General features: G+C 39.6%; 1 protein-coding gene and 1 long non-coding RNA gene across 2 annotated transcripts; one reads left to right on the forward strand and one right to left on the reverse strand.

Annotated features, from left to right (window-relative positions):
* Positions 1-161: 161 nt before the first annotated feature.
* tmx2b (thioredoxin-related transmembrane protein 2b) lies at positions 162-8,354 on the reverse strand. The gene is made up of 8 exons (XM_020637736.2): positions 8,058-8,354; positions 7,039-7,099; positions 5,922-6,035; positions 5,186-5,262; positions 4,519-4,625; positions 4,376-4,441; positions 4,163-4,292; positions 162-3,221 (listed from the first exon to the last, which is right to left on the reverse strand). The coding sequence occupies exons 1-8, from the start codon at positions 8,244-8,246 to the stop codon at positions 3,042-3,044; spliced, it is 924 nt and encodes a 307-aa protein (XP_020493392.1). The 5' UTR covers positions 8,247-8,354; the 3' UTR covers positions 162-3,041.
* Positions 8,355-10,115: 1,761 nt separating this feature from the next.
* LOC136179208 (uncharacterized) lies at positions 10,116-13,554 on the forward strand. Its single transcript, XR_010666406.1, has 3 exons — positions 10,116-10,270; positions 10,913-11,014; positions 12,102-13,554. It is a non-coding gene; the product is annotated as an uncharacterized lncRNA (long non-coding RNA).
* The last annotated feature ends 880 nt before the right edge of the window (positions 13,555-14,434 follow it).

Consider the following 14,434-nt stretch of genomic DNA (forward strand, 5'->3'; position numbering starts at 1 on the left):
GTTAATCTTGATATTGATTTGAGGTCGTATCTCCCTATCCCATCGTAATCAGATTTAATTATTCTGTTTTGCTTCTTGACCTCGTCGAGGGAGGTTTGTGTTTCTGTTCACACTTCATTCAAACCCTGTCAGGAGAATGATGGCAGTATTTACACGCTTCATCATGTGCACATTTTTTTATTGCATGAATAACAAAAAGAGGCCGACTTCTCCGAGGTGTTTTCAGCAGATTTCTGTCACAAATAGTACGTTTACATCAAAGCCTTGGAATAAAATGCAACATGACCAGTGTGTACAATACATAATAAAATTAACAGTTTTAGTTACAAACTCAGGAATAAAAGGAAAAAAATAGAAAAAAGAAAATATGACAACAATGGAATAAAAATACATTAGGAATGTTAGAGACAAGAGTGGGGAATCATTGTGCATTAATCGAATATCTAAAACAACTCTTTAATTGGTCCAAAGTAAGTAGTGAAAGAATCTGAAAATAACAAACATGAAGGAAACATGATTTTAAAAAGTACTGCATTGGAATGAGATGTTTCATTAGGACCACAGTTCAGTTTGAAGCTGCAAACATGCCGTCAGTTCATCATGCTGCTCACGTTACATTTGGGCAAACAAGAAATGCAACCCGTTCAGAATTAAAGATAAATCACAAAAAGGTCTCAGCTAATTTCCACATTCTCTGTGCATGCTGCGGTCCATCAGCGCCGCGCACTACGCCGCCGTTTGCTGCCACTACAGTCAATGGTTTTTTTTCCACAGCGAGCGCCGCGTTCTGCTTTGTTTCAAATACGCTGGGAGTGTAATTGAACAGAATAGAGCGACCCAGGTAGGAAGTCAGACAAGGAAACGCACAGAGCGTCCAGTAAGTTTCAAAATAAAACACAATATACGGACCTCAGAAAGACAAAGTTACATATTATTTCTCTTTATTCCCGTGTGATCTTGTAGTTGCTGCTCATGGCTGCGCTCACGCTCCAGAATCAGACTCAGTGGGGCGAGGCGCACGACATCCGACCGAGCAAAACCGTGGCACTGACTGAACGCAGCTTGCACAAATTATGTGGAAATTGGCAGTTAAGGGATGAAAGCAGACAGCAAACGGGTTCATTATTAAAGAAGCAAATAAAATGAATTTAAGAAACAATGAGACAAACAAAAGGAGTGTGAATCAGTCAAATTTGATTAAAGTTGAGGCAGAGCCGAGTTTAGTTCACGACAGCAGAAAAGAGACGCTGTTCGACTATTCCTTTAATCTGGGAGTTCTCAACCTGAAACCTCTTTATACTTTTTGTTTTAGGTGAACAAGTCGTTCATTTGTAGAACTTCTTCAGCCTGCCGCCATGAAACAGGCTGTAACAGCTGCAACGAAATCCTCAGATGAAAACGAGGTGAGTTATTTTCTATTAAGCTAAAAAAAAAAATCTCTTCTTCGACTTGTGTCAAGAATTTGCTTCAATATTTCTCTGATCCCTCCCGAACACTGTGGTTGAATACTTTACCATAACGGCACAAAGCGTACTCTCTCTGTGTGTGTGTGTGTGTACCTTTGAGTAACAGGATCATTTACAAAAACACAGTTAATCATAGAATAATTACAAAAAAAATCTACTCAAAATTAAATTAGTTGCATAAAATAATCTGTATCAGAAACATTAAAGTAGCTTCACATTCATTGCTCCCTTTCAGTAAAAACCTCCGCTCACTCAGACTTCACAGCTTCATCAGGATGAACGTGCGGAGACGACTCAGACGAGAGGGCTGGACTACAGGACACGTTCACCTTCTCCAGACCGTCTTTGAGGAATCTGGATCAACAAAGCCTGAAGCTCCAGTTAGAGATAACGTATCATGAAGCTGGTTTTTACCCATCTTTGTTAGACTTTGAGTTTGACTAGTATCGTAACCTGCTTCGTTACCATAGCAACACAAATAGAAGTCCGATAGGCACCCAATATGTTGGACATGGGTTCAAACTATATAATTCAAATTCATGTCAGAAGCATTTTTTCGCAAGCGTGGTTTCTGTATTAAGAGTCACTTCTAATGCCGATTTATGTCAGTGTTAATTTTTCCATTATTGATGCTGTAGAAAAGATGTATGATGTCATGATTGACAGCTCTGTTAACAAATGAGGCCCCTGAAGCACTGCGTGGGATTAGAGTGGAGGAGGAGCGGTGAGAGGAAACACTAACATAAGAGTCGTTAGATGAAGCTGCGTGATGTCATAAAGCGACTCCAGCAGCTGATTCCTTACTGGGCAGACTTTGACTCCGAGTATTTTGGCTTCACTTTTGTTCAACAGGTTCAGATGCATCGGCCATTTTAAAACATTAAAGTGTTTTAGCTCCTTTGCATCACAATGCGAGCGCATGAGATTCCTGATGCACACACTTTGATCTACGCTAACTGCACGGCCTTCTTTTGTGGCGTTATTACCAGGAATGTCAATGGGAAAATGATGAATGAAAAACAAGAGAGGCGCCAGCTTCATGATACTAAAAACTCTGAACACTAATTTACCCATTAGTCTCACTTCGTAGTCCAGCTCTCTGATCTGAATGTCTGCACTGCACGTTTCCTGGTCTGATGTTGAAACACTGGACCAGGCTTTAAAATGACACCCTGCTGCGAAGTCTCCAGCTTGCTCCTCCGCTAAAGTGTTCTATTTGTTTTCTAATGACGAGAAAGATAACGCAAGGTCACTGCAGCTGCACCAAGGTCGAGTTTTTTTTAAAGAAGGTTTAGAGGAAAATGTTGCTGAAGAGAAACAAGCAAATAATAAAACAACAGTCCGGGGACTCTGACAGGTCTGAAACAAAAAAAATATGAAGGTCTGGACTTTTCTTTTGTTGTGATATTTCCAGTAAGAGGAGAAGGAGGAAGAGGAGGAGGAGAAGGAGGAGGAGGGGGAGGGTTGATCGATGGTGACATCAGTCTTATTCTCATTCAAACAAACGGAACACTTTGAAGAGCAGCCACATGTTTTTATCCAGAACAAGTCCGAGGTGAAAGACACGAACCGTCTTTATTTGTCCTTCTTGGACTCTGGCTCCTCCTCCTGGGCATCGTCTACTTGCTGCTCTGGCTCCTCCTCCTCGGGGACCGGGGGGAACTGTGATTGGCTGAGCTTTTCTCCTTTGTTCTTGTTGAGCTTCTTGGACTTCTGGTACAGTTCGTTCAGGTTGAACTCTCGGATGATGTTCTCCTGATGCAGCGGGACAGAGACAGTCACTGATGTGAGTTACTTTGAATTCAAAAAGATTTCAGAATTAGGTATCAACAAAGTTTCAGTGCTGACTCTTCTGTTACTACCTCTTCCTATACTAATGTCACTAAGAATAATTCACCCACTAATGCCGTCAAAAGGTGTACAAGACACACTGTTACTATCTTTTTTTTCTCATCTAAAAAGTGAGCTGCGTCCTATATACAAGTAGAAAATGCTGAGAGAGGTATTTAATGGTGCTATTATCTGCAGCTGCCTCCGTCACAGACTGCACGAGATCTAACTTGATGAAAAATACATTCATCGAGTATTGCAAGCTGTGCCGGGGTACATAGTTACACAGACCAGGCTGGTGGCACCACTTCTTATCACCTTTTCTCCCTCATTAGGTCATAATCCAGCGGTTAAAGAAAAAGGTGGTATACGTGTGAGTGAATAAAGATGTGGAGTGCTGGTTTGATTGATAAGACTCCTCAACTAAAGAGGTGGGCAGCACGACTCTTGGCAACTCGGTTGCAGGTCCATTCTTCTCAACTTTCATTGTTACAGTAGACTGAGAGCGCAATACCGTACAGGGTCGACTTCACTGAATGCAGTGGATATCATCACACAGGAAGGCATCGAAAACCTGTCTACCTATCATTCTGTGTGACTCATACCATGCCGCTGATAATAAGTAATATTCATATTAGGAATATAAATGCCCTCCTGTGTAAACTGTATAAGCAGCTAATAGCCCTAGGATTATTTCACTGTTGGTCATAATGGTGGTCCTTGGAGAGCAAAATATTTTGAGGTGTTTAAACATCATTCTTCAAAAGCACCTGAGCCCCTTTAAATGAGGCTGAAAACATCTCTAGAATGAAAGGTTAGCTGGAAATTAATGAGACACAGATCTTAAGTTTACTGTCCAGTCTGACCTCAGTGAAGCTCCATGACACCGCTCTGCACTTCTTGTCCACCTGGGGGCGCCGCATCACCTCCTTCCCCCCCTGAAACAACACCAGGGAGGGGAGCTGTTTGGACAGCGGGGACGTAGAAACCCTGTACCTACAGAGCAGGAATAAAAACCATAAGAGACGACACGTTCACATTTCTCTCCGTCTACCGTCTTAAGATAAAACACGACTTACTTCTTCGAGACCTCTCCGTAACGCCCGATGTCCACTTTGCCAAACTTTAGACCGGCACAGTTATACCTGAAACACAAACCAGAAATACTCACTCCTGTTCATGCACTCGCTATTTTTTGTAAGGGGGGGGGGGGGAGTCTTACTTTAGAGAGAGATCAGCGTATACTGAAGCAAAGGACTGACACTCTGGAGACCAGTTGGCGAAAAATTCAACGATCCACGTCACACGACTGTCTCTGTCCAGCTCATCCTACACACACACACACGTAATTAAAATCTTGAGATTAGGTTTCTATAACTTGGATACGATTCCATTTAACATCCAACAACATCAATATCTGTTTGGTTACCACGGCAACATAAATACAAGTCCTTGGCAGCCAATACCGCCTAATTTCTTATTTTGTAATTACCAAATAATGGAGACGCACTCCTGCATAATGTCTAGATTGCACAAATACATCAGCAACTCCTCTGTATTGAAGTGTTGCCAACATATTTGCGCAATCTATCTACGCAGTGCTCTCTCTCTTTTACCTGCGGCAGCTTTTGGTTAGAAATATGACTGAGCATATGCAGTTTCTTAAAACTTCAGCACTTTAATAATAACATTCAGTAAAACAAAGGAGACGGTATAGTTTCAGAACAAGAGGCTTCATAAAGAATGGATAAGGCTGGATGATATGATGTGAAGGGTAGGATGTGTGAATTGGCGCTATACAAATAAAAATTGATGAATCAGATGGATAAAAAAAAAGAAAGCTGTGAGAAATGGACCAACAGATGCTTCTTCTACCACTTTTTACTCACGTCGATGGTTTTGTCGCTGAAGTATTTGATGTACTCGGGTCCCATGTAAAGAGGAGGCTTACAGGTCATCATACACACTGAGGAGCAACACAACAGGATGAACATTAGGACTTATTCACTTAATTTGAGACAAAAGCCGTTTTCACACCTGCAAAAACACACTGCACTCCTCCTGAGGTAAAACGTGAAGTTAAAAAAAAAACGCAGAAGTAGCGGACGAAGCAACAGAGTCTGCTTTACGACGCCATAATGAGAATATGGTTGCGTGCAAAGACTCTATGCACCTTGCTTCAGTCACAGGATACAGACATCACCGCCCTGTCCTACTGGCTCGAGGTGAATTCTCCTGATTATATCCTGCTCTGTTCTCTCATCAGCTTTGGGAAAAATACTAGGGGGCTGACAGGAGAATCCCCGGGTTGGGGGGGGAAGTTCGAGTGAAAAATGTGGATGTTTGCGTTCACACATGCAGCACCTCCAGGAGTTTCCTGCAGATGCGAAAGCCCTATAAACGATCAATTTGTTTTCTGATTGCTTGCTTATTGTTTTAAACGTGCCTAATAAGGAGAGGGGAGTCGTTAGCCAAGAGTGGTCCTAACTTTATAAGCAAGGAGTCTATTGTTTTACTTATTTCAGGGTCTATTTGACTCATAGACACAGAATGTTTTCTAATGCTTCAGTGAGCGCTTCAGCCGCTGAACAGCCAGTTGATGCATTTGTGTAAGGTGGGACTAACCGATGCAGAGCGTCAGGTAGAGCAGTCCCATCCTGATGTCCAGTCTGAAGAACAGGATGACGTTAGCCACTTTGCTGAACAGGATGATGTTGCCAACGTGTTGCTCCACGGTAACTGACAAGGAGAGAGAGAGCGAGAGAGACGCTTTATGTTTTGCTTTTCCAAAAGACATTAAAAACATTTAAACTGGCAGAAAGTAATGTTGCTCAATTTTCATTCAAAGTCCAGAGCACTTCTGTTTGTAAGATCAAAAATAATGCGGTTTGACTGAATATGATAGTAGATAGTCAGTAAAAATCCATACAGGCGTAAATAAAAAAAGAGAATAACATTTTCTATATAAAACCAGCAGAGTGATCTGATAGGCAGAACATGGCCTTGAAAAACAATAATTTAAGAGTTTAGAGGTAGAGTCAGTAAAAAATGTTTGTTGTAGCTTGTAAACACAACATTCAAACTGGGCCCCTCCTCCTGGGCTCGTCGCCACCAGAAGAGCAGAATCGCTGCAGGACGTGTGAACGTGAACTGCTTGTACCTACACTGCAAGCTATTTGGTACCAGCAGACCAACTCTGTGTGCATGGGTGAAAGCCAACCCAAAGTTCACCCTCGTTTGGGAACAAACTTTAGCCACTTGGCGTTTCGCCCCATATGATTATATTTGATCTTCTTTGCGGGATAGTCAGTGTCCTTCCTATTCATATTCGCAGGTTTGAATCATGTCAAATCGCTGAATTGTAGCCACTCCTAAATTCCCCTTCAAGCTGTCATTGGCTGGGGGGAAATACACCAGCTCCCCGCCCAAAACAAACCAGAACATGAAAAGCCAGTCAAAGAACTCTCTGCAGACACAGTCACCACCACACATGTACAGAGGCCAAGAAGTGATGAAATACTTTTGTTAATGTGTATGTATTTTTTTTTAGGAAAAAGCTACTGACTCTTCCTTTCAGGATCACATTTCGCCCTGATCATGGTTCAATCACAACATGCATCCTGAATTTAATCTTCCTGAAACTCGATGTACTGTAGGCAGCAGTTTAGAGACACACTGTTATAAACTGATACAGGGAACAATGCTCCAATCTGGAAATTTAGAGCAAAAGGAAAACACTCACTCGCTCGTCTGTTTTTCATCATGACGATGGCACTGAGGAACATGAGGATCTCCACTTCTCTCTGTGAACACAAACACGATTACTCACCAGGTCTGTTTACATCATTAAAGAGCCATAACAACATGTTTTCATGCAAGATGCTGACAGTACACACACTTTTGTTTTCAAGCTAAACAAAAAAATACACATTAATGCAACTGTGTCGCCTTGGAAAACATGTAAGAGAGCATTTGCAACACAGTGGTACACCATAATCTCACACTAGCATTTAGGAAAACTGTAATTGACCATCTAATAGTAAAAGGACCAATATGTTAATGTTAAAGAAAATACAACATCAGTGTCTGAATAGTGTTCAACTTCATATCTAAAGCTTTATATCTAAACTATAAAATGTATGACACTTTCTACAGCACGTGGACACCGGATGTTTGCAAGGCGACCTTGCGACGTAAAAACACGCAAGCATCCTTGACAATGTCATACCAGACTCCATATAAAAATATACACATTTTAATAAATGTCACTCTCTAAAGTAGATTCTTTATAGCAATGTTAAACACATGTATTTTCACTGTTTAGTTGTGATCCACTGCTGATTTGGCTCACTATCTGACCTAGTGTAACCTTTTCCTTTTACCCTAATTGTTCTGCTAGCATCAGCTAGCTTCCGATAGCTTGTTACCGTCATGCCAATAATGAATGGCGTAATGTGACTACTTCAAGTCATTTCTGCCTTTTAATAAACACCCATGCAGAGTCTATGTGTGCCGTATACAGGATAGCAATGTTACTGATGCAAAATAGTTGAAATTAAGGTTTTATGATGCGAGTTTCACGGCCCAAAAGCAAACCAGCATGAATTGTATATTTTTGTAATGGAGTTTGGCGGAGCTTTCTCTCCTTGAGCCCATATCAGCTGGCCTTGCCGCGATCCCTCTCCAGCGAACTCAAATGACTGACTAGCTGCCTAGAAGAAAAGTGATTATATAACAGACAGTGTAGTATTTAGTACAGACCCAGTCGAAGTCGCAGGGGTTGCCGTCCTCTCGCTGGGAGGACAGATGGTCGCAGATACCGGGCGTCTTGCGGACAGCTAAAAATGCTACAGACATGAAGAGAGAAGATACATAGTAAGGCTTCAGCAGCCACTTGTACACCAGCGGCAGGTGATACAAGAAAGCAAACAGCGGCGTTAGTAGGGCCATTTTTCTATCTTAGTGCCACACAAGAAACGAAGTAGGAATCCTTCCCCGAGAAGGCCGAGGTAACCGGTGGTAGCGCCGCTAGCGTAAAATGAATGCTCAGCGTTCACTGACGTCAAGTTAGACGCTCCACAGTAGGCAGAATACTATTTCCGGTTTACACCTTCAAATTAAAACAGATTTATAAAAACGTCATGTACAATCAGACATACAGAAGCATTATCTTGGGAAATAAATCTTACACTTGGTGAATATTATACATCATTTCGAATATTAATCATTTAAAATATGTTTTTTTTTTAACAAACTTAATTAACATTTACATATAACGTTTTTAATTTGATGTAAAATGTATAACTTCCTGTTTCGCTATGGTTAATTCTTGATAGCTTAGTTCAGAGTTGCAGTTTGTAGTCGCTAAAATAAATACTCATTCAAAGGTGTGGAGGTCAATCAGGACGAATGTGTTACAACAGGCGCTGATTGGTGACTTAGAACAGGTCACTGCTGATTGGTTCCTTGTGAAACAATCGTACCTGTCCCATTTTTAGAGCTTATATGAACTTAGATTGTGGAGTGTATGAATACATGAATTTAATGGTTTGTCCACTACCTTTTTAAAGCCTTGAGTTAAGGATTCTGTTTGTTTCCTGCAGCAAGAAGTGACCAAATCTGGATTAGAGGCTGGGGCTGCAGAGTGGCGAAGTTTTGCAAACAAAACTTATTTAAGTTATTCAGCCTAAGATAAGAGTTTTTTATTTTTTTTATCTTGCAAATGAGCCAGGTAAGACCTATATGCAATTTATTAGACCAGTGGTTAACAATTGGTCGAGTCTCAGGATCCACCACCAGCTCCTTCATGAAAAATCACTAACCAAAAAAAATGTCTGAAATAGGCTTCAGAGACATTTTGACATAATTATTTTTCTAGGCGCACGTTTGCGACCCACTGAAAGATGCTCGGTGACCCATTGTTGGGCCTAATCCCACTATTGAGAACCATTGTATTAGACTAAAAAAACTATGACAGTTTGTGAGGTGTAGCATATTGAGTGAAATTACATCTAGGTATTTACTTAAAACAATTGTTCTCATCACTACGCACTGCTGTTGGCATAAACAGCGCTGGTTTTAAAGCAGGTTGCAAAAATAAATCCATGTAGGCCTATGAGAAACAGTATGTTGTGTGTATTTCAGCCTATGTGTGTGTAGCATGTCTCAATAACAGAGTGTAAAAAATGAATTTCCTCTCAATAAATTAAAGTGTATCTTCTTCAGTAACAGCCCAGAGGCCATGTTTTCTTATACACAGATATCTGCTAATTTGCTAACATCTTAAAAATTTTAATGCTATATTTTCCCTCACTGAAAACAAACAAGACTTCTTGGACGGTCTGTTAGTAAAATAAACCTCACATCAAGACAGGCTGTTTTTCATATATTACGTTCATATTATTCTAACAAAGGCTCCACCACCACAAACACTACCAGCCTGAATAAGCTGAGGTGACACTCTGCAGACAGCTAGCAGCTTCCACCTGTCAGTCATGAATTAAGTGGAATATGAAGCTGTAATAAATTCTAAATAAATGAGGTGGACAAAAATATATATATACGATGTACGGTTGTCACGAATAGATAAATGAGCAGGAGACCCATTTTAAACCAGGCTGTACACATGTTTATATTTGCAGTAAAGTTGGACATTTTACCATGATAGCTCTTTGTATGGCACTTATTTTTGGAGAAGGCCAAAAGTGGACTCTTAAGAACTGCAGTTTTAGAAACTTCTCCACAGCATCTCCAGCCCGACTGCAGCTTCCTTTACACTGCAGAACTTGTTATACTTGTACTTGTAGTTACTAAAGATAAAATCACAGTCAGGGTGAAGGCGTCATTGAAACATAACGTCATTGATCCCTTCAGTAGGGAGAAGAGACACAGCGAGGCAAAACTGAGAGCACTCTTGTAAAAAGAAGTCTCAACAAGTCTCTGGAGAGAAACACCTTCAACATGTTCAGCGTACAGTAAGAAATATGTGTTCTTGATTACTTTGTGAGGCAAAATTATGGGAATTGAATTAAGACATTCAGAAAATTTTAAATATTGAAAGCGCACAACAAAATAATCAGGTAGAGAATATGTGAACTATGGACGTAGCAAGTGGCTAAGCAGTTATTTTTTATACACCATTAAGAGATCGCTTGGAAATTTGATCATGTTGCTGAGATGGCAATGATGGTTGTCTCATGATATTGTGTTATTTTTTTCAAGATAATGAGGCTATTTGTCAGGAGGAAAAGGCTATGTGTCCTTGAGATAAGAGTATATGGAAAACACCTGATTTCAGCCATCAAGATCATTTAAATAACTCTAATTTATGACTTATCTTTTCCTTAAAAAGTAATGAGCTTGTGATGAACTATGATTGCATTTATTCATGGCTGCTGAAAAATGTAGATTTATCCTGATTGCCTCGTTTGTACATAGCCATGCAGTTTGGTTCAGTTATTTTTCTGTAGGTTCAATATATTAAAATGTGAAACTTCTACTTTTCCAGGATAAAAACAATGAGATTGTATTTGTGTTGAAACTTGAATAATTATGCTTGGGAAATTTCCCCCAGCTCTGCTATACAAGCCCTAACTGTCTTTTTGAACTTTTGACAGCCATAGTGATCCAACTCCAATGGCTAAAATGGATTACCCACGACCCAAACCGCTGAGAATTGCACGCTCAATGTTTATTCCACCAGACTTCAACAACCAAAGGTAGGCATAGCTGCTTTGCAGCATTCTGCACTGACATGCCACTCCCTGTTGGGAAATCAACAACCAGAGGAGTCAAACATTGGCAAATATACAAAAACAACAATAAAGAGACACCTCATAAAGATATGAATATATCCATTGCTATTATTAGACAACAGTAACATGTTTTAACTACTGCCAACTGTGCCAAGCCAAATGTTATTATTGTTACAAGATGGTCAAGGTTTGAATTAAGTCTGAAATTACTTTTAAAGATTAAATAAACAATTTTAAAATATTTAAATATGACTGGGTGTGAAGCACAATGAACCTTTCCTGTCCTGCTGGATATCACACCGTACAGACTCTAAATATACATTTAAAATCTGTACTGGAGAGTATCTGGATTTTAGAATTTGAAGTGTTCTGGTTTCTGTTTGTACTCTGATAAGTATCGTCCAATCACGTATCAGAAGGCGTTGGAGTATACAGGAAAAACAACCTGTTAGGCAAAATACAATCCACCATTTTGACATCCAGACTCCCATCAGTGGTAATCTGATGATGATTTATTTATCTCCGTAGACAGATATCTACATCAATCTGTTCTAATTCAAATATTTAGATTAGAGTCGCAAAAGCCACTCAGCGTTTAGATTTTCCCACTTCAAGAAATTAGTCAGAAATCATTTATCCAACCTCCATTCAACTAGCAAACACTTTAAATGTTTTTTTTTCTTCTCCTCATAAGGACAGACATTGATTTTTTATCAAATCTGCATCAATGTCTTTATTTCTGTTAACAAAACACCCATTAATTGGAGGTGTTTCACAAGAAATCCGTTAATTTCTCAAAGTCATACAGCTGAAGTAATCCAGAGTGAAGCCCCCGTGTGACTTATTATCTACAGTTATACTGAGACTCACCAAAAACAGATGATCCTCCTCCAGGGGATTAACCAACCACTTCCCTGGTTTTTGTCAGGCCTTAAGAGCCGGGTTATGACAATTGTCACACAACGTGGCTAAGGTCAGAAAAATATGGCAGTGAACTGTCATGAACAGAATGCTCTACCTGAAAATAATCATCTCTGTTTATACCGTCCAGGCCAACAGCTCCTCATTTCCAGAATACCGGTGTCCCCAAATACCCTCCACCCCGGCCACACCCGGACTATGACAACATGGAGAACACTACAGGGTCCAAACGGAAAAGTTTGTTCTCCAATGCGCTTAGTGATCTCGCCAAGAAAATGAAAATAAGATCTCATAGAGGATGACGTAAAATAAAATTGGGGTACAGCGGGGTGCTGTGTTGATTTTTGATTTATGAGCTCATCGTCTACCTTTGTGGATTTACCACAGAAGAAGTTACAGTATGACCAACTTCAGGAAACATTAAAGACCTTTTTGATTGTTAGAAATGGATCTTCAAATGCTGATGTTCCACATTGACCGTTCAAATTACGATTGTGGAAATCTTTATTTTCACTTTACACATCCAAATTAAATATTTTAATTGTGGCTTATCAGACATGTCTCAAATACTAATTTGGATCGTCATCCTTCAGCTCTTTGAAATTCAAAGGTAGATATCTGTGTTTGTTCTTCCACGAGGTAAAAGGAAATCACTGATCTGTGAATCAGTATTTATCAGTCTATTTGTGATAGCTGCACGCTAACAGTCCTTTGATTCTGACGTTCTTTGAAAAGAGTTGAAGACATTTTGAATAATTCAATAATATTTGTTGTTATTGTTACAGATAAAAATTTTGCTGGTGTTTGTATGGCAGAAATCTGAAATGGTTACTCCTGTGTAGTCCAATAAGGTGCAATTTAAGAAATCATATAAACATCCTATGATTTTGACAAATCAGTTTCATTGTAGAAAATTAATTTAAGATATTTGTAACATTTTAACTGCAGTATATTTCTTAAATTATCATTAAATAGTTAGAATCAAATTGTCCGTAAGAAATGAGATGTTAAAGGGGACATATTGGGAAAAATCAAATTTTACAGTGTTTTTGAGCGTCTACCGACCCACAAAATGTGAAATAAACCCATCCAGTCCTTTGTTTGTGGTCTGCATAAGCTTTACAACACAGAGAAAAATGCTCTGTTTTTTAATTGTTCTGTTATTGTGTCAGTTCTTTTTGTGTGTTTGTCTCTATGTTAAACACGAGTAGCATTTATATCTATATCCTCTGGCTGTAACGGATCTCTGTGGCAAAATTTACTTTTTATTATTTTTTACATTGTATGAATTATGATGTATGATCCGTTTATGACTCAACATTATGACGTCAATAAAATTAATGGGGGTGTATTGCACTTCCAGGTGTAATCAAACAATGATGTCATCCTTGCTGCTTTCAAGACAAACATGACGTCACTTTTCACTTCCAATTTCAGAAAAATATAGGCTATATTTTTTTCCATCTGATATCAGCTTTAGCTTTTCTCTCTGTGTTATATTTATGTTGTGCTAAAATGAATGACAAAGCAGATGTGTTAATTTTGTGCTATGGTGAGGTCTTATTGTTAAAGCCGAGAAATAAATAAATAATGATCGAAAAAGTTCCATCATCACTTCCTCCAACGTGAGCAGGGAAATCATGTCAGTAGCACACAAGAGGAGGAAGACGAGGATGAAGATTATCTTTAAGTATTATTTTAGATAAGAGATTTAAGATAATCTCTATTTTCTTATGCATGGTGTTGAAATAGTCAAGACGCTCGTTAAAGTAGTGTTTAATATGGATTTTTAATGTAATTATCGGCTTATTTATTTATTTTAGGTTGCAAAATGTGTGTCATTGTCCGTGCTCCACTTCCGGATCAGCAGCTGGTCCTGGGTCGGTTTTTATCCTCGGGGTTTGCGACCCTCCAATCAGGAGAGACTGACTCCAGATCAGCTGTCAGTGCTCGACTTTGCCTTCTCGTCTCCTCCAATCAGAGCCGCGCAGTTGGCCCTGGCGTAAGTGTGTCAGGCAGGCGTCAAGCTCCACGGAGTCAGAAAGAAAGGCACAAGAAGTCCATCCGTGCTTTAGAAATAGAAGTCTTAAAGGGATGAAACGAAGTGAAATTATACACAAATAATCATTAAAAATATATATTACTCGCCTGAACAAGATTATAGTTTCATAATATTACATTCTAGCACGAACATTTTGTCTGTTTTGAGCAGAGTTTTCTTTACGTTACTCATCCATACTTTTTATGTCCCTCAGTTTTACCGTGAGATTCAGTTATCATCTCGTTATGTTAGGAAAAAAAGTCGCTGGTTCTCCAGACTGTAATTATTAATGGACGAAGCCTGAGTGACGTCACCCATCTGCCACTTTAGGGGGCTCTGGAGGCTCATCAATGGTGGTCTCCATGCTGGAAATCCTGTCTCACCCTAACTTTCAGTCATTTGAACGACAGGCTGTCGCTGGA

This window comes from Labrus bergylta, chromosome 1, assembly GCF_963930695.1.
Source record: "Labrus bergylta chromosome 1, fLabBer1.1, whole genome shotgun sequence".
Taxonomy (NCBI): Eukaryota; Metazoa; Chordata; class Actinopteri; order Labriformes; family Labridae; genus Labrus; species Labrus bergylta.

What these genes read in the sequence shown, in the direction of transcription:
- tmx2b (XM_020637736.2), bottom strand. Translation starts at nt 8,246, where the DNA reads ATGGCCCTACTAACGCCGCTGTTTGCTTTCTTGTATCACCTGCCGCTG. An exon ending in GATGAAAAACAGACGAGCGA is followed by an intron (nt 6,036 to 7,038) that starts GTGAGTGTTTTC and finishes TCTCCTTGTCAG; the next exon opens with TTACCGTGGAGCAACACGTT. An exon ending in TGTCATGGAGCTTCACTGAG is followed by an intron (nt 3,222 to 4,162) that starts GTCAGACTGGAC and finishes CCGCTGCATCAG; the next exon opens with GAGAACATCATCCGAGAGTT.